The following is a 19,912-nucleotide window of genomic DNA, read 5'->3' on the forward strand; positions in this document are numbered from 1 at the left end:
ACAAGTCTAGGAGAAAAGTCTTGGCAAAAGCCATTTTAAGCTTTTTTTTTATAGGCACTTGGAGCCCGTCAGGCGTTTTTTGAGGTAAGAATTTTAGCCCTGAAGGTAATGATTACGTTCGTCTAGATTTTACGTGTATCGCTGCTGGATACAATTCCCCAACATTAACGTTGCGCAATTGTATGGAGTGTAATTACGTCGACCACTATGTACGTTCTTTCATTGACCAAGGAGATCCGTAACGTAACTTCCTCATTTTTTTAGCGGTTGTATCCGTTGCCTAGGTCGCGTGGGACTCAGCTATACTCCTACAATGGTTCATCGTCTTGCATCAACCGTTTCATTGTTCTAGACGTGCTCAATCATCGTCATGCACGTCGCTGGAAGAGGTCAATTTCACGCGAGCATTCACCTTTCCCTTTGGAAAAACAGCCACCTATTTTTGGAGGAATAAAAGAAAACAGACATTTAAATGTCGACTTACCATTGCATTTCGCTACAATTGCCCAAGGTAAAATACATTTTTAAAAAACACAGGTTACCGAATTAGCAGACTTTGTGTTCTGTTGGCTGGCTCATTTATTTCCAAACAAGTGGAAAGATCCGTCCCCCGTTGAGCAAACGCCAACCACCTGTTCAGGTAAGCTAATCAATGCTCTACCTTTGTAATATTTGTATTTTGAAATCCGAATCTTTTTCATCGCATTTTTTTTTCTTTACATTCGTTACGGGCAGTTCCATTAGACATCAAATTGTGTACCAGAAAACGATCTTAATGTTAAAACGCACAAGTACGTAGGCCGCCTTCGATAAATTTGGCCTTACAAAGGGAAAAAAAGAAAGTTGGTTTGCGGTTGGACAACTTCCGCTTTCAAAAGACCAACAAATAATAACAACCATCTGTTGCGTACATTTTAAAATGATTCACAACTAACACGTAATTCTGAATCTTTTTAAATGTACCTCATCTCTGAAGGTTCTTCCATTTGTACGAGAATGATTGGACGATATATCTTTGTCGTTCAATATTAATGGCATAACTATAAAAATGGAGAAAAAATATCACAAACTCAAATTTTGGAACGATGCGAGACAATCGTCTGGCAGTTGCGGCTGGATAAAGAGCGGTCCCAATAAGATCCCAGAACTCGGATGGGTTAGATCAAACCTCATTATGGCCGCCACTAGTTTCAAAAGGGCATAAGCGTCATCCTCTTGACTTGTAGTCCACTTGCCTAATTCTTCATTTTGCAAAAGGATTTTTGCTTCTTCCAGCAATGTTCGGCATCCAGTGCCTATGGAAGACTGCGGCTCAACGCTCAACATGGTCAAACATTGACGGAGTAGATCGAGACGTCGCCATTGGAACAAGGCATCCGTCAGGTATTGAATGCTCCACCTTCTCTGGGAAACTGCCAATGATTGCATTTCCAAGCTCTTGTCTTGAACAGCTTTATAACTGTCCCTCAAATCATCTGCCCAGTCTTTGTTCAATTTAACTTGGCTCGACATGCGATCTTCGGTTGTATAAGAATAACTAGTTACCAGGTCTTTTCCAAAGGTAGCTGATAAACAGAGGTAATACATGCGTTGATAGATTTTCCATTGCTCATCGATGCTTTTGCCTTTCAATAGCGAATTGGCCGCATTCAATAGATTTTCATCCGACGAGTACTTGACTAGCAATTTAGTAATTTCGACTTGAATGTTGACTTTAGAAATCAAACGACATCCATCGGCCACACAAGTTGTCCCTGTTGCTTCATCGTTGGGCAATCTGTTGTTGTTGTTGATGGTACAGGGGATCTTGATGGAATGGCCGCATGGTAATAACGTTTCTTCAACGTACTGGCACAATGCCACGGAATGATGGCACTGATTGCGACATGGCAATTGGCAAGGATGGCCGCAATCAAGTATAGCACCGCATTTCAATTTGCATACAATCCCGCACATGGGGAAATTTTCCGGCTGTTTCACCTATTGCAATTGATTTATTAGAAAGGTAAAATAAAAAACAAATATTAAATGTTTTAATTACTTTAACAATTTGTTGATTGTGACGATCGCATCGAAGAGTTAATTCATTCGAGAGTTCACCGTTTGCAATCATAATTTTTTGTACGTGAATCCACAGTTTACTGCCAGAGCCGGCCAGCAGCCGGATATTGCCCAGGATGAAAAGTCCGTGACGAGCACGAGAGAGGGCGACACACACTCGATTAGGCGTCTTCAAGAATCCGACCGATTTGATTGCGTTATTGCGAACCAGCGATAAAATAATGATGTCATTCTCTTCGCCCTGGTAATTATCCACTGTCGTGATGTGGATCCGATCAAGCGATCGCAATTTGTATTGCTCTTTTCTATGGGCCTGTAAACTTCGCATTTGGGCAGCGTAGGTCACCAACACCGTGATCTTTTCTTGCTGAATACCTTTGATTTGAATATTAAAATTAATTTGGGAAATTGCAGGTATTTTACTTGATGTACCTTGGTCGCATAGGAAATGGGCCAAACGAAGAGTCATGGCGGCTTCGTGGCTATTATAAAAACTGCTACCACCTTCCTCACGAGCTTCGGGATGATCGTGATCGAGGAAGAAGACGCTACGAGTCATAGAAGGTACGGCAGGATGTTTGAGGACGCTTTCATGATTCTCCAGATTTTTGTAAACGGAAGGAACGATTAAACGGGCCACTTCAGGGCGCATCCTGTGCTGCACAGCCAACATGACGGACGGGACGTTGTTCATAACTAAGCGCTCAAATAGCGACACATCCATGTGAAATTTATGGGCTAACTTGTGAACATTGCATTGCGGTCTCAATTGCAGATGATCGCCTATTAACAACACATTTATTATTTTAATTATTTTTAAAAAATTTCATAAAATGTAATACCAATCATGATGAGATGCTGACAACTGGCTGTCAACGAGGCAATAATATGTGGCTCTAAAACCTGAGCTGCTTCTTCTACTAAGACTGTTAAATAAAATTAATGCAATTGATCAGTTAAACTGAAAAACAAAAAGTACCGATTTTGGGCTTTAAAAGAGTGAGAAGATCACGTCTACGAGCAGCGCCGGTGGTGGTTAAACCGACGACGTCGACACAACGACACAAAGCCTCTTCCGACTCGGCTCTGATTGCATTGAATTCGAGAATCTGACCTCGATATGTTTGCTCCAATTGGTGAAGTTTTAGCAAGTTCAGCGACTCGGACGCAAGACTGTGTTGTTGGCCAGTGTTGGATTTCTTTAAATTACTCAGTTTCTTCGCCACGCTTCGAATTTCGTCGACTGTATCCTGAATGCATTTCTTAAGGCCGTTCATACGACACTTGTGATACCAGTAAGCAGAATCGGCGTATTTTTTATAGTCTTGAGCAATCGTCTCCTTGAGAACCGACATTTTATAACCTAAGTCAATAAAGAATTTAATATAAATCATTTTTTTTATAAAACATCATTCCATTAATACCTTCCAGCAGGGGAGATTGCGATTGATTGCCAATTCTAATTAGTTTTTTAGTTACTTTTAAAACGCCTTCCAGAAATTGATCCAGGGCCTGATTGGTTAGGCAAATGACAACGATAGGACTACGTTTGTCTCTCCACATGTCGCCGTAACGCTCCCAAAATCTGTGCATTTTCGCGCGATCGAATTTTGCCACCAGACGGGCATTGTCTACCACATAGTTGCCATCATCATGCCACATGTGTTTGTTGTCCAGCAGGGTGGCAATAATTTTGCGACCGATGAATGTCTTGCCCGTTCCCGGTGGGCCCTGAATCAGCGCCAATCGGCGGGTCATGGCAGCGTGAAGAGCCACTCGCTGGATCGGATTGACGCCCAACTCAACGGCAGTCGGCCAGGTGCCAATGTTCAAAACATTTCTGATTACGACACAAGTTCCGTCCTTCTTCGTAATTTGGTAATCGCAACGTGCTGCCTTTATCGTGCTTCTGGGATTCATTAAATAGGCAGGTACACCGGGATCTTTTGTCCAGCCCAGTATATGTTCTTTGAACGGGAACGACTCTTCATTCAGCTGCTGATACGCTTCCATCACCACACGATAAGGTTCGTAAAAGACTTCGCATTCCAACATTGTGTAACTCTTTTTGACAAAATCATCAGCAATGTGGGATGGATTGTAGATGCTAATACTCAGCCAACCTTTTTCCAGTTCTTCAGGATCGCTGTTGGATACAGTGGCAAGGATAATAAGTCGACTGGGGGCATTCCAAAGGCAGACCAGAGTGCCATGTATCAATCGTTTGCTCTTCTCCCAGTCAAAGCCGGGCATGGAATCAAACCGGACATGGTAACGACGCCAAGCGTCAGGTTTATCGGGTACGCTTTGGCTGGATAGAAAAGAATTTTCGATGAAACTGACATTGCGGTAGAAATGAATTTGCTGATTTGGCTTGTCTGGTGGAACTTGTTCGTTGCCTTTGCAGAATTTCCCGATCGTATCACGAAGTGGCTGAATAAAATCGGCCCAGAGTAATCGAAAGTGAGTTTCCAGATACGTGTCTACATTCAGATAAGGTTTCCTGATGCAGTTTGGTTTCAGGAATTCGTCTGTAGTGGCATCAGCATTGGAGAGCAGATCGGTTATCAGAGGCATCAAATGCATCAGACGAAAGTCTGCTGTTGGTGGAATGGTAATTGGTTTGTTGCTTGGCACATAGTATGTGTGTTTCTTCTTGCTTGCTGGCTGTGGTGGATCCACTTTCTTTCCAGGCATGTTGGAAAATTAAGTATCTGGAACGTGTTCACACTGATCTAAGTAGAATACACAAATAAATTCACGTTAGTAACCAACCAAGGTCAAAGTTTTCATTTACGCTAACTGCACAATTTAAACAACCACACAAATTTTACCATGAGTGTTGTGAAAAGAACTGACACTGCTCTCTAAAACATGAGAATTAAAAATGAACACGAATGAGTTTCAAATTTGAAACTCATTTTCCATCAAATATCAACAACTAACCCTAGGGAAATGAGTAAAGTGACAGCTAAAGAAATAGGCAACCATACCAATAGACCCTCATGACAAGTCTGAGCACCGAGGACGAATCGTCACAACCACCAAAGAACCAAGACATTTATAAAATGTGCACCAACAATGTGGAGTTCCCCTGCATTCTGTCAATGCTTACAACTACTGGGGAAAACTTTTGCCTCACTGTCCACGCGATGTTGGCACTTGTTACTCAATCTGATTGCGCAAATTGCATAGTGGATTCTACGTCGTCATGCAGTCTGCTATAAGTGCCGGTAGACAACAGCAACTATGACTCATATTCTTCCCCTTTAGGGTTCTCTAGGATGTTTGTGCGACTTGTAAAAACTTTCAAAATTTAAAAGGCATGTCAGGCAGCATTCATCTGATTGGTCAGGCATAATCCCAAGGAGTACCAACAACTGCTAACAGATGGCAAGGAATTCCAAGAACTTCTTTAAACCAAACAACAAAACTAGGAATTGCCACATGGAATGTTATTCTGCGAACCCAAATATGATCTCTTTAAAGAACTCATTAGTGGGTATCTGACCGCATGGATTCATAGTAAAACGTAGACGACCCTGAAACTTATCGCTCAAAATTACACGGACTAAACTTGAAATAATTGTTATACTTATTTTAAAAAGACCGGAAATGAAAAGTAGGTATAATAGCAAACAAAATTATAGTTCTAGAATCGTTTTTCACTACAAATTACTAACCGGATTATGGGAGAGCCCCGAGGCAAGTGAGCCGATGTCGCTAATGTGGGTACCGTAGGAACTTGTAGCAATAATAACGGTTTCCCCTTACGTTTCATAGCATTTCCGTACCGATGTTGCTCCACTATCACCTGAAAGTAAGGTATGCGAAAATAAGAGATGACAGGTTCACGAACATAGATAAATGTAAAGGGAAGAGATAACATTTCATGGAAGCGAGATGCAGTATACACCATGTCTGTAGCATCTCAACGTCCATTTTGTTATTCTAAACGTGGTGTTGTGTTGCAACGTGCGCCGCAGCGCTTTATCAACGTTCCAGATTGGTCTTTGTTTGACCATTTTTCCACTTTGACTGTCCCGAACGTTACACAAGAACGTAGTTTGGCAATGAGTCATGTCTTTTCCTAATCTCTAACAGAATAAAGTGCGTTTATCTATCCGTAGCGAGGAAGTGTAATTAATGAGTCATACCAGCGTCACGGGTTTCCAGCACCTTGCAAAAAGCTCCTCCCGCAGTGTCCCTCTTTCGTTAGCCAATATTGCATTTTCCCAGTTATGCAAACAAGAACTCTTAACACGTGCAGACGCCATGGGCGCCAATATTAGATTACAGTAGTACACGTTCCTAATATATCACAATTTGTTGTATCTGTTAATAAAGCATTTACTATTTATACACATCATATGCTATTAGGCTAATTGTTATATGTTTACTTTCCTGATTTTGTAGAAATTTCAGTATAAATTTTCTCTTACATTTCGTTAAATAAAACTGGCAACAATTAGAAACTAAAAATCAATGTTTTCGTAATTCGTCTGCTGTTTGGCGTTGACGTTTCTGTCTCGCCTAATTAGTAAATAATTGTAATTTAGAAAAATGGCAGAACTATTATTGGATTCAAATATTCGATTCTGGGTATTTTTACCCATCATTATGATAACCTTTCTAGTGGGCATCCTTCGTCACTACTTCTCTCTAATTATAGCCAGTCAAAAGAAAGTTGAATTACTCCAGGTTCAAGATAGGTACGATTTTCATCCAGTATGTTGCTAGACTGCCGATAATATGAAATATTACATTTTTAGCCAGGCGCTGGTTCGCTCTAGGCTGCTGCGTGAAAATGGAAAATTTTTGCCAAGGCAAGCTTTCTTAATGCGAAGACATTTCTTCAACAGCGAAGATATGGGCTACTTTAAAACACAGAAACGAGCTGCCCCCACAACCAATCCCATGACAGATCCAAATGCTATGACAGATATGCTGAAGGGAAATGTCACAAATGTTCTCCCTATGATTATTATTGGAGGGTGGATCAATTGGGCCTTTTCAGGATTTGTTACAAGTATGTGTTTTCATACCCAATTTTAAAATCAAATATGACAAGCAATCTCATGTTTCTGTGCATTATAGCAAAGGTGCCATTCCCTCTAACATTGAGATTCAAACCAATGTTGCAAAGAGGTGTTGAACTTGTATCGTTGGATGCTTCATGGGTCTCATCAGCTTCATGGTATTTCTTGAATGTTTTCGGATTACGCAGTATATACTCTCTAGTCCTTGGAGAAAACAATGGTGAGAATAGACTTGTAAAGTAAGCATAATGGACAGCAAACAGAGTTCTAATTATCTGAATCTTTGAACAGCTGCCGATCAGACCAAAGCCATGGCTGACCAGATGTCTGGCGCAGCCATGGCCATGCCGCAGGACCCCAAAGCAGCCTTCAAGGCAGAATGGGAATCGCTGGAGATTGTCCAGCACCAGTGGGCCCTGAGGAATGTGGAAGCAGAATTACTTGGCACTACCTCTCATAGCAAAACAGATTAGATGAATTATTATTCTATTGGTTTTCTGTATTACATTTGTCTGTAAACGTAGAATAAATACCTTGAATTCTAGTGTTTGTATATTAGTCATTATGGTTAGCCCTTGGCCGGTTCGGTAAGCAAAGTTGTGTCAGAGTGGTCGTGTTGAAGATTTGCAGGATGATGTAACAGAAACTGGCAATGCCTGATTTCACTGCGTTCGTCTGCTTTTATTAAAGTTCTGTTTATTTTATGAAGTTTCTTGTAGACGGCTGTAGATATTTACAATGAAATCTAAAAGTTTGTGTTGTTGACAACATTGGCTACGCAGTTGTTATGAAAAATCAGTTTAAAAGTATAGCAAAAAATGTATAGAATTTATAGGGTTTTTCCTTTACTCCCATTATGCGAAAAATCTTTCGAAGTTACCTTGTTCCACCGTGTTAAGTTGGCATCGTCGTTTTGGGCTCATGGTAATTTTTGGATTAACATCCTTCAATTCATAATGCATACAACATATTACAACATATATAGAAACTAGAAGCTCCTGCTGGTCAACAATAATTCTGATTTCTTTATTCGTTGGTGTTACCTACTAAAAGGTACACGAACTTTGGGTACCGCAGAACCATTGGAAATTGCAGATTCAGGGCCATTGGCAACATACAAAGCCAGAATAAAATCTGGCCACCTCTTGGAAGATAAATGTCAACTTCAGGCCATACACAAATTACAAGAGACGTATGATTCAATCAAGGGATACACACCAGCAAGCCAATCAAATTTACTGTCAAAATGGCTGGGTATACAGAAGAAGACAAATGTTCCCAAAGGACTTTACATCCACGGAGCTGTTGGCGGTGGCAAAACGATGATCATGGACTTGTTCCACGACACGGTAGAAACGAATCGGAAGAAGCGAGTCCATTTCAACGCTTTCATGCTCGACATCCACCGCCGTATTCACGCGTTGAAAGATGGTTTTGTTCGACAATCGGGCAGCAAAAACTCCCGCGCAACTAATTACGATCCCATTCCGCCAGTAGCGTCCAATATCGCCAACGAGAGTTGGCTGATTTGTTTTGACGAATTTCAGGTACTTGAATTTTGTGCTCAAGTTAAAATTGCCTTACAGTTTAACAAGTTGTATAAAAGGTGACTGATATCGGTGATGCAATGGTCCTCAAAAGGCTCTTTACCGAACTCTTTGCCCGTGGAGTAGTTGTCGTTGCTACCAGTAATCGTCCACCAGAAGATCTTTACAAAAACGGCCTTCAACGGACAAATTTCCTGCCTTTCATTGGAGTGCTCACCGATCACTGCAACGTTCACTGCCTCGATTCTGGAATCGATTACCGACAACGAGCCGCAGCAAACAGCGAACACAAGCTTTATTTCTCGTAACTGTCTTTCAATTTCATTATGCATTTCTAGGAAGTTAAAATTCTTTTTTTACAGGACTCAGGAAAACGGGGCTGAAAAAGAAGTTAGTCGTCTATTTAAATTGTTGTGCTCCAGAGAAAACGATACCGTACGGCCCCGAAATTTCATAGTGCAAGGAAGAAATGTTACGTTTAATCGGACCTGCGGGCGAATTCTCGATACTACATTTGAAGAAATTTGCGATAGACCGTTAGGAGCTGGAGATTACTTACAATTGAGTAAAATTTTCCACACGGTCATCATTCGTGGTGTACCGCAATTGAACCTGAAGCTCAAATCGCCTGCCCGGCGTTTCATTACTTTAATTGATACGCTCTATGACAATCGTGTGAGGGTCATCATTAGTGCAGATGAGCCATTGCAACGGTTGTTTTCAAAGGAGCGAGATGCCGAGGTTTTGCTACAACAGACAATCTCCGTAGACGACACAAATATGATTGGCAATCAGGTCTGGCGAAAAGAAATTTTCCCATAATTTATCAAAATTTAATATCTTTTGTTTAGGCTGCCAGTATATTTACCGGTGAAGAAGAGTTGTTTGCCTACGATCGGACAGTGTCCAGACTAAGCGAAATGCAGACTCAAGATTATTGGGCCATGTGGGACAAATCACGCTAGCTTAATTGTACATTATAGGAATAATAAAATGTAAATTTCGACGTCGATGGTGGGTGTAATTCACACAGATGACAGTCAGAATACACCAGATGTTACAAAAACCACTTAACGTTTGCCACCGACTTGGGGCTTCACTTTCTGGGAAGGCCGCGCTGCTTTGGTCTTGGGAGCTTTGGCGGCTTTAGGTGGTGCCATGGCAGCCTTCTTCTGGGCCTTGGCAGCCTTTGTTTTCTCCTTTGCAGCCCTAGAAATTTTCGAGAATTTGTTCATTTAAGTTCCAACAACTTAAACTAATAAGGGTAGCAATCTCAGGAAAAACAACTCACTTGATGGCCTGGTCTCTCTGGGCCTTGCGGACTTCAGGTTTCTGGTTGCGCTTGGCCAAGATCTCAGTCAGGGAAGCACCAACAATAGCTCGCTGGAACTTCTGGGCCTTCCTGGTCTTCTTCTTGGCCTGTTCTTCTTCCTGACCCTTCTTGTGCTTACGCCTAATGTTAAAATCAAGTTTAGAAACCCTGACAGCACATCATGTTTACATGTTCCTTTACCTGTAAAGAACTGTCCAGGTAGTGTTACGAGGATTCCTCTTCATCAAGTGAGCGCGCTCGCATTTCGAGTCCAAAAACTGGTAGGTCTGTATTAATTATTGACAATTATTAAACATATGCCATTTTGAATATCGCATATAGGACGCATTACGTACCCTTCCATCGGTCCTGACCATAGTCTTTCCCTTTCCGGGATAGATCTTGTACCCGCTGTAGTGGCACAGTGAAATCCTGTAACACAAGATGTAGAAAAATGTAGATAATATGTTGACACTCCATTTAGATCACTTTAAGTTGCGATGAAACTGAAATATCCGGATGAAAATGACGGATTACTTACTTCATTGTGGCTTATTCGGAGACGAAGTGGGCTAAGAAAAAAATCTCGTCAACTGATGTGAAGCCTCTTCTCTTCCTTTCTTCTCTCGTAGCAACTGCGGCTATGTTGCCATACTTGAATAATTCAAAATTGATTTTTTAAAATCCGGAATTCGGAAAGAATTGCAGGTATTATATTTGCTAAAACCAACTATAGCTAAAGATGAAAATTTTAGAAAAAATACCGCAATTTGGCTACGCTTTATTATAAGCTTTTAAATTTTACTCGTATTTGAAATTATTTATTCATTAATCTGGATGACAGCAGCAGTGGGACATTCCATCTAAACAACAATACGATGGCGTCTGCCGTTGGTAATTCCTTACATTTTTTATTTTATTTACGTTGCATACTTGCTACTCACCAGAAAGGATCGTTTCAAATATTAGTAAAATTTGCGTATCGTGTGACCAGTTTTTTTTTCCAAATAAACACCTTGATTGATTGCCAACCGCCATTCCAGTTGTTAAGCTTGGCTGCCTACTGTTATTGAATTATTATTTTTTCATGATCTCTGTATATCATTATGGGGATATGCAAGGAAACCTTGAATGAATTGTTTCTTTTTTTTTATGATACGTCCTTCTCAACAGACAGTCCAGAGGTGCTGAACCTGACACGCCAGCACTTGAAAAAGGTTGAACCTGCTCCAGGAAACCTTCATTACTCTAGCCTGCTACTGGATCACAACGATATTGCTAGGTTGGAAAATGTTGAAACTTATTGTAGCCTCATCAAGGTAAACAGTTTGAAAATATTTTGTTCCTGTATTCTCAAGCTTCTTTTTTGGCAACCATAAGTTTTCAGCGTCCCACAATCAGTTAGTCCGAATGTATGGCGTTGCTAGGCTGTACAGCCTAAGAGTTTTGAATCTATCGCACAACAACATTGTCTCGATAGAAGGTTTAAAGGACATGAAGTACCTATCCCACCTGAACCTCGGGGGTAACAACATCAAAAACATAGAGCACCTCAACGCCAACTTGCTCCTGGAGCACCTCGACCTATCTGACAATGCCATTACGACGATACCAGACCTTTCCAGCATGAAGCTACTTCGTCGGCTACACTTGCAATCGAATCGCATTAAAACACTTCAGTTTTGCGACAAATTTCTACCAACCAGCCTAACGACCCTGACGTTGGCGGAGAATTGCTTAACCGACCTGAACGAAGTCTCCCGGCTGGCCCACCTAGTCTACTTAGAAGTGTTCAGCATAGCCGGAAATCCCTGCTGCTCATCTGGCGATGTTTACCGGCCGTTCTTGCTCAATTGGCTACCGGGCCTGAAAATTCTGGACGAAACGCTGGTCAGCGCCAAGGAAAGTTTGGTAGCCGAATGGCTTTTTTCACTGGGCAAAGGCCGACAGTTCAAAATTGGCCAGCACGACGAAGTAATGGCATATCTGATCTCAATCCGGCCCGAAATTGGAGGCTTGACGAACGGATCTCAATCGGACGTGGAAGGCAGCTCTGGAAAACTCGACAAGATACTCAATTTGGCCCGTCAGAATCATTGCGATTTACAGCTGGCCGTCTCTGCCACTTCTTCGCCAACCCCAACACGGCGGACGGTCCCGTCACCAGCTGTCAAGAAAACGGTTCCACTTCGAAAACAAACATCACCCCCAAAAGACAATACATCGGCAAAAGCCAACAGGCCGTCCAAGTCGACTTATGAAGATGATTTGAGCTTAGAGCCTATGCCGGCCTTAATGTACACAAGTTTGGACCCTTCGTCTACGAACTTGGCCCTCGAAAGAAGTTCCAGCGGCACATTAATGCCCGGCAATCGTCCCGCCCGTCCTGTTTCTGCTCAGCATTTCGGCACGGAGGACGAAGAAGGGCTGGAACTGGCCGGACAGTCGAGTCTGCGAAGAGCGGCCTCGGCTTCCCAGCAAACGCGTAAGCCGGTGTACAACCGTTCGACGTCGCACCAACCTCGCAATACCAAGCCCGTCTCTAAATTACCGATGAGAAAGAGCGCGACGGAAAGAAGCGTCCTAATGTCCGCTCCATCACACGTGACGTCCATCCCGAAATTTTCTGAAACTCAGGCCGCCGTGGCCATTCAAAAAGTGTGGCGAGGATATCAAACGCGCAATTTAAACCCGGTCGTCGTCCGTTTGAAGGATCACGTTCGATTGAGCCGGACGGAAGAGCACGTCCAGCACCTCCATCGCCAGCTAGCCCAGCCTAACTCAATCAACGGCCCAGCTGTGAAGAACGTGGCAGATTCGGACGAGTTTCTTCAATTACGCGAGTCTCACGATCGACTTCAACGTCAGGTCGATGATTTGCAACAATCGCTGCAGCAAGTGCTGGACTGGATGAACTCGTCCGCTCAACAGCCGGTGCCACGTCCTCGCACTCTGCCGTTAACCTCCAAATCGGCGCCTAGCGCCCAGCAGCCAGTCGAGCATTTCGCTCAGGGAATGGCCGATCGATTGATGCAGGCCGTTAGCGAACCCGTTTCACGTCAGGAACCACCGTCCTCATCGACAGTCGTCGGCCTTTTACCCTGAACGGATCGAAAACACAATCGGCGGGATTTGCTTTTTTTTTTTGTTTAAATGAAAGTTCTAGTCATTGAAGACCACCTCACACATTACGAACAAACTTTGTAACGAGCTTTTGAGAAATGGGCTGGAATGGTTTTGTTTCTGTGTGTGCGTGTGTGTCTCGTCTCATACAAAACCTTTCGGTCTCTACGTCACCTGATTTCCACCCCGTCACATTTTTTGCTTCTCATTTTCATTGTTGATTCTACTTATGAATAATTAGCTTTGGAATTTTCTTCTCTCTTCATTTTTTGTTTTGTCCTCTTCTTCACGTTTTCTCAGCATCGCGTGTCTGCGTCATAATGATGATATATACATAATGCGTTCCGCCTGTTTGTCATTTGTTTTTCTCATCGACGCCCAGCTGAAATTCCTCTGGTGCTCCATTACAAAAAAAAGAAAAAGCAGATTTCCTTTTTGGTTTTTTTTTTTTTTTAAACCTCACCACAATGTTTTGTTTGTTTTCAGCTTTCACTTGAAATCTCATACTCAAACCGACACGTATTTTCTTTTCCCCTCATTAGTGAAAACTTGAGTGTTCTCAAGTCACTGCGGTTGACGTGATTCGTTTTCCCGCTCACTGTCGCGTGCGTCAATCATCGGGGAAAAACACGTGCGATATCATTTGCTTTTAAATTTCTTCCATCAGCTCGTGATCGCCGTGAGCTAATTCAACGTCTAGAAAAAAAGGGTCAAATGAAGACTGAAAAAAAAAATGAAATTTTATTTTGCGTTGTTGACCGAAAATCGAAATGAGGCAATGTCGCACTCATCTGCCGAGTAATGTATGGGCTTGATTATACAAAAGTAAAGTTTTAAGTGGGGGGAAGAAAATAAAAAACAAATACAAAACAATAGCTCAATTCGAATATGACTTAGATACAAAAAATTGGATGAGTTAATTTAATTAGTTTCACCAAATACTTGAATATTAGCTTAGGCACGAATGATAGCCAAAATAATAGTTTTGGAAAAAAATGATTAATAAATGTAAGCAAAAGGTTGAGATTTGAACATGTGCTACACCAAAATCGTTTTGGATCAAATTACCTTTAAACTACCATGTTGCAGTCTCTCTTTTTCTTGCTTCGTTCAAGGCAGCCATTTTAACCAAAACTGTTTTGAGCTCTGAAAAGAAACTAAGCCCTTCCCCGTCCCCCAAAAAAACACTGACAATATTATAGATATATATATATATACAGACACAGATTGGGAAGTGAATCTGTGTGAGAGTCTGCGAAGAAAATTGAATGTCAAGCACTAGCCACCTGTTCGAGGAAAGAAAAGGTACTTATATATATAAATGTAAATGAATATGTAAATAAGGCACAGGCCCAAAATGAACAAATTTTTAGAATCTCAGCTGAATGAATCCGCCGCGGTAGCCCAAAAAAGAAAAATCAACGAGAGAAAAACAGCAAGAAAAAAAAATTGGGTGGCTATCACATGAGATCCAAAATGCAAATCTAACAAGGAAAAAAAAAACGATGCGAAAATATTTAAAAATAAAAAAAAAGACTTATTGATTGGGTACTAGAGCTTGTAGAGAAAAGAATTTGCCGTGATCGGTAGAATCGACGCTGGTGACGTGCTGGAAAAAGCAAGGCTGCGAAATGTCGCACTTGCGTGGCAAGGGCGTCTTCTTCTTCGGCACTTGATTGTTCTTGTTGCCCGTCCAGAAGCGAAGCAAACTGGACGTCCTGGACGCCCTTTTCGGGGTAGACAGGCGGATGTTGGCCGGATCGGACGTTAATTTCTCAATGTGTCTAAACAATTGCTGGGCGGCATCGGCCGAGTCGAAACTCAATCCGGCGATCTGCCGGTGATCGGTGGACGTCCTCATCGTGTGGAAAGTCGGTCCGGCCGCTTCGTAATTGCTCAAATTGTCGATCGTGTCTGACCACAAAGTGAAGGCGGTGCCTCGTTCGGCCAGAATCAGTTGGATGCGTCGCTGACGTCTCGATTTCGTCCCGCCGAGGTCCAGTAAAACAACAGGAATTCCAGTAAATTTCAGCTGCCAGTCTGTCAATCTGTCCGATTGCCTCTGCAAGGTGCGGACGCAGACATCCGGCTGACTGGAACAGCGATTCAACCCGACCAAACTCTTGGCTTGCCGTAAATACCTTTTCAATTAAATTAAATTGTAATTCAATTAAAATCTGAATTCAATTAAAATCTGAATTCAATTAAATAATAATTACAAATTAGCGAGCGATTTGCCGACGAAAATTTGCGTCTGATGACCGCGAAAGAACGTCTCCACTCTCAAAAGTTCCAGTTCGGTCAACATCTGCTGGCCCTTGTTAACGACCGGAAGAAGATGCGGATCGTCGGTCACCGACGAATGGTCGCTGCTGCTGCCGCTCGTGCTTCCGGTGCTGTACACTTCTGTTCCAGCGTATTTGATGAAACTCAAACGACGCACGGCGTCTTTCTCCTTGCGGTGCGAAGACAATTCCATCGTCGAATAATAAATGGCCTCGGGCGTGGCAGCCGAACCAGAGCCGGAAGACGAAGCGGCGTAGCCGGAATCGGAAGGTTCAGTGTCTTCCGCGTCCAGGTCGTCCATGACGGTCGCATTAGTGACGTCTTCGTCATCCTCGCACGGCTGGTAGACAAACAGGTGCGGAGTCGACCTGTACATCATGGCCGATGACGATCCGTTTTTTAATCCATCGCGGCTCCACATTCTTCCGCAATCTGTGAAATAAGGGTCAGTCACGTTCCATTTCTTAAAAAATACGAAAAAAAAAAAAAGAGGGATGGTTCAAATGGAATAATTGAGTGACATCATCGATGTTGTCATTCTTCCGGATCCCGGAATGTTGAAAATAAGATTTACATTGGAATGAAAGAACTGTGCGTGGCAGATGTTGTGACAACGGAATTCTTTTCTGTTGGAATAAGAAATGCGTTCACTTTTTCGTGAGTCTTAAAAAAGAAGATGCGCAACAATGAGATGCTTAAAGAATCAAAAGTCCCCGTGTCCATAAAAGGACGTGAATTCACTTCCACTCAACAAGATGCAAACAGTAGGATAGGAATATTTAGAGAAACGTTCCCAAACTGCGCACGAACGCCAAGTCAAACCCTTTAAAAAAAAAAAAAATGTTTAAGAAATGTCGTCATCTTCCGTTGTTCCTCCCGTATTTGGAATTTCGATAAGAAAATGGTGAACAAAAGAAGTTGGAGAGGCTGAGACCATCCGATCGACATCAAATGTAAGTTCTAAAAATCTGACGTTTCAAACTACACGAGAACAAATGGTTGCTGTGTGGAAATGCGACACCATTTCGTGCGGGGTAAAGAAGAAGGGCAAGCGGAAGAGAAGACAAACGTCCCACATCCAGTCCAACGACAACCGTCTGACGTGGCGAAACGAGAGACGCGTTTTCTCAATGACCTACTACATCCGGCCGGCGAGAGAAACAGTTGGAAAAGCGATAAGAATTAAACGCTTTCGTTGGTTTGATCAACTATATCGTGCATTATGGCGTACTTTGTTTAGTTCATTGAATTAAATTGCAAACGAAAGTTTAGAAGCTCCAGCAGAGCATTCGATCGTCGATGTTAACGGCAAAACGTCATTTGGTTCCACGTGTGGTCAACCGCAATCAGAAAGTGAAACCGAAACAATGCCGCACACAAGTTGATTACGAATTGCGTTTGTAGGTCGATCGTTGATTTAAAGTCTCAACTTGTGGAATTGCTTCTTCGTCCTCGACACACACACGGGCGAAAAGAAACGTGAGTGCAACAAGTTCCGCAATGTTGACCAAACAACTTGTTGTTTCCCAATTTCACCTCCCCTTCGGAATTTCTATTGGCCTGTTTCGGGAAATAGCTTCCTGTTGTCGTACACACAGGATATACACGCATCATTTCACACGCTAAAGGCGGTGACACTGACGAAGAATTGTTTTTTGAAAATTGAAAAAATAGAGTGAACGATGTCCGGTAGAGTTTGCAGCAATTAACAAGACAACCTTGTACCGTTCGGACACTTTGGAAATGTTTTCTGGTCCAGGGTTGCCATCATTTCCGCTAGTCTTTAATCGTTTTGAATTTCTTGAGTGCGAGAATGTGAAAAGAAAAAAGTCGTTTCTTCTTCAAGGTTTTATTTGTATGTAATGATGAGCGCGTTTTGAAGAGTAATCCATCACCAGCAACGTCTCTCCTTCGTTTTCAAAAAGCGCACGCAGAAATTCTTTCAAGGTTTTCAATGGCAAACGGATTAAAAACGCAGAGAGACGGTTTATTCAAATGACCTTTTGGGAAATGAAAACCATAGGGGAAGAAAACCTTAGCGCTCGTCTTCAAGTTTCACGCGTGAAAGAAGAGAATACGCCTCGAGGGGCCTTTTTTTTTAATAGTTCCTTTTTGTGCATAAAAGATAAAAAAGGAAATAATAAAAAACAAAGACCATTGCAGAGTTTTTAGTTTTAACCTTTTAACATTTTTCAGTATCCCCTGTGGTGTCCTCTGAAAAGCCAATTTTAATTGATTTCAAAAATGTTAAACCCTTTTACGAAATTTCTCTCATCTTCTTTAAACAATGACGTCACAACTAACAAAAACGGCACGTACCAAAACCTCCTTAAAATCTATTACGTCATTTTTAAAAGAAAATGGCGTGGGAGTGGTCACCCCCCCCCCCCTTTTTCCAACATTTTCGTGCATCCGGAATGGACCAAAAGAAAAAGATTCACGTTTCTTTCCTGTTTCTTTTTTCGCGCTTTCTGAAGAAAAAAAAAGATTCAGTCCGGCAGATGTTTTCCCACCGTTCTCCTTTTTTTCTCGTTAGCCCTTGAACTTTTTCAAGTCATTTCCATACGACAAAAAAAAAAAATAAAAAGTTTAGCGACCTTTTTTTCAAACGCCCCCCATAGCGAACCGATCCACGCAAGTCTTCTAAGAAAAAAAAAACAGAAATCATTTGGAATCAATTTGAGGAAAAATAAAAAAAAAAAAAGGCAGGGAGAGAAAGGAAAAGAAAGTTCACCAGGGTCAACGGGCCACTAGGACACACAGATCTCCTCAATTCTCGTATGCCCGGGGTAATAGAAAAAAAAAAATGGGGAAAAAACCTTTTTCTTTTTTCTACGAATAAATTCTCTTTTTAAAAAGCTTCTTCTTTTTTTTCTTTCTTTCCAGGTGGTTGTGCAGTGACCCTTTATCCCCCCCCCCCTTTACCATTTCTAGTAAGAAAGAAGAGGGGAAGTTACAGTCCAATGACATCCTCCTTTTACCTACGTTATGTCTGACATTCAAAAAATCCCTACATCTTTTTTTAAAACGAGACAAGCATATCCTGACTGGCGTTCTCTTCCGTTTTAAATACATAAAATAACATCACAAAAAGAACATTTAAAAAAAATGCATTACCTTTTGAATTGAAATTATTAAAAATCGAAGGTAATTTTTGGAAAGATGGGGAGGCGTTTAAACTGCTGATGAAAAATAACTCCAGAAAATTTCAGCGCGCCAATGAAACACGAAAAACACAGAAGATGAAAGACACACGAAGAATTCACGCACGACCGAACGACTGAGACTCTAGCGCTCGACTGAATGGTAGGCGAGAGCTGCGGTGAAACAGGGGAACTAAGCAAAAAAAGGCGGGGTGCAACAGGTCCCACCTAAAAAAACCCACCTCTTCCTCCTCGCTTGTTCGTTATCTTTTCTCTATACAGAACCCCCCCCCCCCCCCCTGAAAAACAACAGCGCACTTCAGGAGTGCCATCCCAAGAACCCTGAGGCGTTTTATACCACTGGCCAGAAGAAAAAAAAAAAACTTTGTTTTCGAATTTCGCTTTTTTTTTCTTTCTAATATAAAAAAAAAAAAAAATAAACAAAAGAATATGTTCCTCTCTCTCTCTTCCCGCCGTATTCGGTCGGGAGGCGTGTGTGTGTGTACAGTTCCCAGGTATGCGCGTACGTAGTACAGCCCTGCGGGCCTTTACAGATCAATCACGTCACAAACGCTCCAGGTGACTCACCAACGTAGAAAAAACAAAAATGCGTGTGAATACACACAGCCCATATATAAAGTATACGTACGATTTAATAAGAGAGTATCGAAACATTTGAAACAAAAGGAAAACCTGTTTTGCATATGTTGGGGGGTATCTGTTCGGATGGAATGAGGCTCGTTTGATTCGTTACAAGACAGATGGGTGTGAGGGTTGATTGCATTTTTTTTTTTTTTTTTTTTTGGATGAAACGCTTTCTCTTTCACGAATTATGAACATTTTCTTTGAACGGGAGGATGAGGATTTTTTTTAATCAGTTGTTTACGGGGCGGCAGCAAATGAGAACTGGACACGAATTTCAAACGGCCAAATTTCGTTCGATCATTTGATAAGGAAAAAAAAAAGGACGCGAGCCGAAAGCGGAGAAAGAAAAAAATGAAAGCAACTATGGGGGAACGCTATTGTTAGCCGCAATAAAAAAAAAAGAAAAACAAAAGCGAAGAGAAAATGCGACATTCCAGCAATTGAAAAAACAATGAATTTTTGGAAACGAATTTTCCGACATCCGCACAAGAAAATGTCAATGAACGTATTGAGAGGAAACAATGGACCGTATATCCGTACATAGCGCACTGTCCCGAGCCTATTCATCTAAAAATGTTGTTTAATATCAAATAAAATAAAAGAGAAAATGACATCAATTTCCTATAGAAAGCCACGCCTAATTTGAAACATTTCGCAATCATATTATTCGCTATTACGAGTGCATTAACCTTTCAAATAAGTTCACGATTAATCAAGTGTTTGCCCTGGAACAAAAAAGAAAAAAAAAAAAAAAAC

The 19,912-nt window shown here is 41.7% G+C and overlaps 6 protein-coding genes across 7 annotated transcripts; 3 read left to right on the plus strand and 3 right to left on the minus strand.

Annotated features, from left to right (window-relative positions):
• Positions 1–688: 688 nt before the first annotated feature.
• LOC130703124 (NFX1-type zinc finger-containing protein 1-like) lies at positions 689–6,321 on the minus strand. Of its 2 annotated transcripts, XM_057524727.2 has the most exons (8): positions 6,219–6,321; positions 5,745–6,158; positions 3,486–4,796; positions 3,041–3,424; positions 2,904–2,987; positions 2,494–2,844; positions 2,042–2,436; positions 689–1,980 (listed from the first exon to the last, which is right to left on the minus strand). In XM_057524727.2, the coding sequence occupies exons 3-8, from the start codon at positions 4,756–4,758 to the stop codon at positions 1,063–1,065; spliced, it is 3,405 nt and encodes a 1,134-aa protein (XP_057380710.1). In that variant the 5' UTR covers positions 4,759–4,796; positions 5,745–6,158; positions 6,219–6,321; the 3' UTR covers positions 689–1,062. The 2 variants fall into 2 exon arrangements, with proteins under 2 accessions (XP_057380710.1, XP_057380709.1); XM_057524726.2 differs by lacking the exons at positions 5,745–6,158; positions 6,219–6,321 and adding an exon at positions 5,055–5,338.
• Positions 6,322–6,560: 239 nt separating this feature from the next.
• On the plus strand, positions 6,561–7,644 carry LOC130703148 (ER membrane protein complex subunit 3-like). The gene is made up of 4 exons (XM_057524757.2): positions 6,561–6,773; positions 6,834–7,090; positions 7,159–7,320; positions 7,392–7,644. Exons 1-4 carry the CDS (start codon positions 6,625–6,627, stop codon positions 7,571–7,573), a joined length of 750 nt encoding a protein of 249 aa, XP_057380740.1. The 5' UTR covers positions 6,561–6,624; the 3' UTR covers positions 7,574–7,644.
• A 163-nt stretch (positions 7,645–7,807) lies between these two features.
• Positions 7,808–9,716, plus strand: LOC130703138 (putative ATPase N2B). Its single transcript, XM_057524743.2, has 5 exons — positions 7,808–8,024; positions 8,154–8,647; positions 8,707–8,951; positions 9,010–9,442; positions 9,499–9,716. Exons 1-5 carry the CDS (start codon positions 7,919–7,921, stop codon positions 9,610–9,612), a joined length of 1,392 nt encoding a protein of 463 aa, XP_057380726.1. The 5' UTR covers positions 7,808–7,918; the 3' UTR covers positions 9,613–9,716.
• Positions 9,648–10,588, minus strand: LOC130703155 (large ribosomal subunit protein eL24-like). The gene is made up of 5 exons (XM_057524763.2): positions 10,501–10,588; positions 10,316–10,391; positions 10,161–10,246; positions 9,939–10,100; positions 9,648–9,856 (listed from the first exon to the last, which is right to left on the minus strand). Exons 1-5 carry the CDS (start codon positions 10,503–10,505, stop codon positions 9,718–9,720), a joined length of 468 nt encoding a protein of 155 aa, XP_057380746.1. The 5' UTR covers positions 10,506–10,588; the 3' UTR covers positions 9,648–9,717.
• Positions 10,589–10,758: 170 nt separating this feature from the next.
• On the plus strand, positions 10,759–13,435 carry LOC130703128 (centrosomal protein of 97 kDa-like). The gene is made up of 3 exons (XM_057524731.1): positions 10,759–10,853; positions 11,133–11,278; positions 11,340–13,435. The coding sequence occupies exons 1-3, from the start codon at positions 10,838–10,840 to the stop codon at positions 13,062–13,064; spliced, it is 1,887 nt and encodes a 628-aa protein (XP_057380714.1). The 5' UTR covers positions 10,759–10,837; the 3' UTR covers positions 13,065–13,435.
• A 369-nt stretch (positions 13,436–13,804) lies between these two features.
• LOC130703141 (uncharacterized) lies at positions 13,805–18,637 on the minus strand. Its single transcript, XM_057524746.2, has 3 exons — positions 18,486–18,637; positions 15,302–15,800; positions 13,805–15,223 (listed from the first exon to the last, which is right to left on the minus strand). Exons 2-3 carry the CDS (start codon positions 15,787–15,789, stop codon positions 14,620–14,622), a joined length of 1,092 nt encoding a protein of 363 aa, XP_057380729.1. The 5' UTR covers positions 15,790–15,800; positions 18,486–18,637; the 3' UTR covers positions 13,805–14,619.
• Positions 18,638–19,912: the final 1,275 nt, after the last annotated feature.

The sequence above is a fragment of the Daphnia carinata genome, chromosome 5 (genome assembly GCF_022539665.2).
Source record: "Daphnia carinata strain CSIRO-1 chromosome 5, CSIRO_AGI_Dcar_HiC_V3, whole genome shotgun sequence".
Taxonomy (NCBI): Eukaryota; Metazoa; Arthropoda; class Branchiopoda; order Diplostraca; family Daphniidae; genus Daphnia; species Daphnia carinata.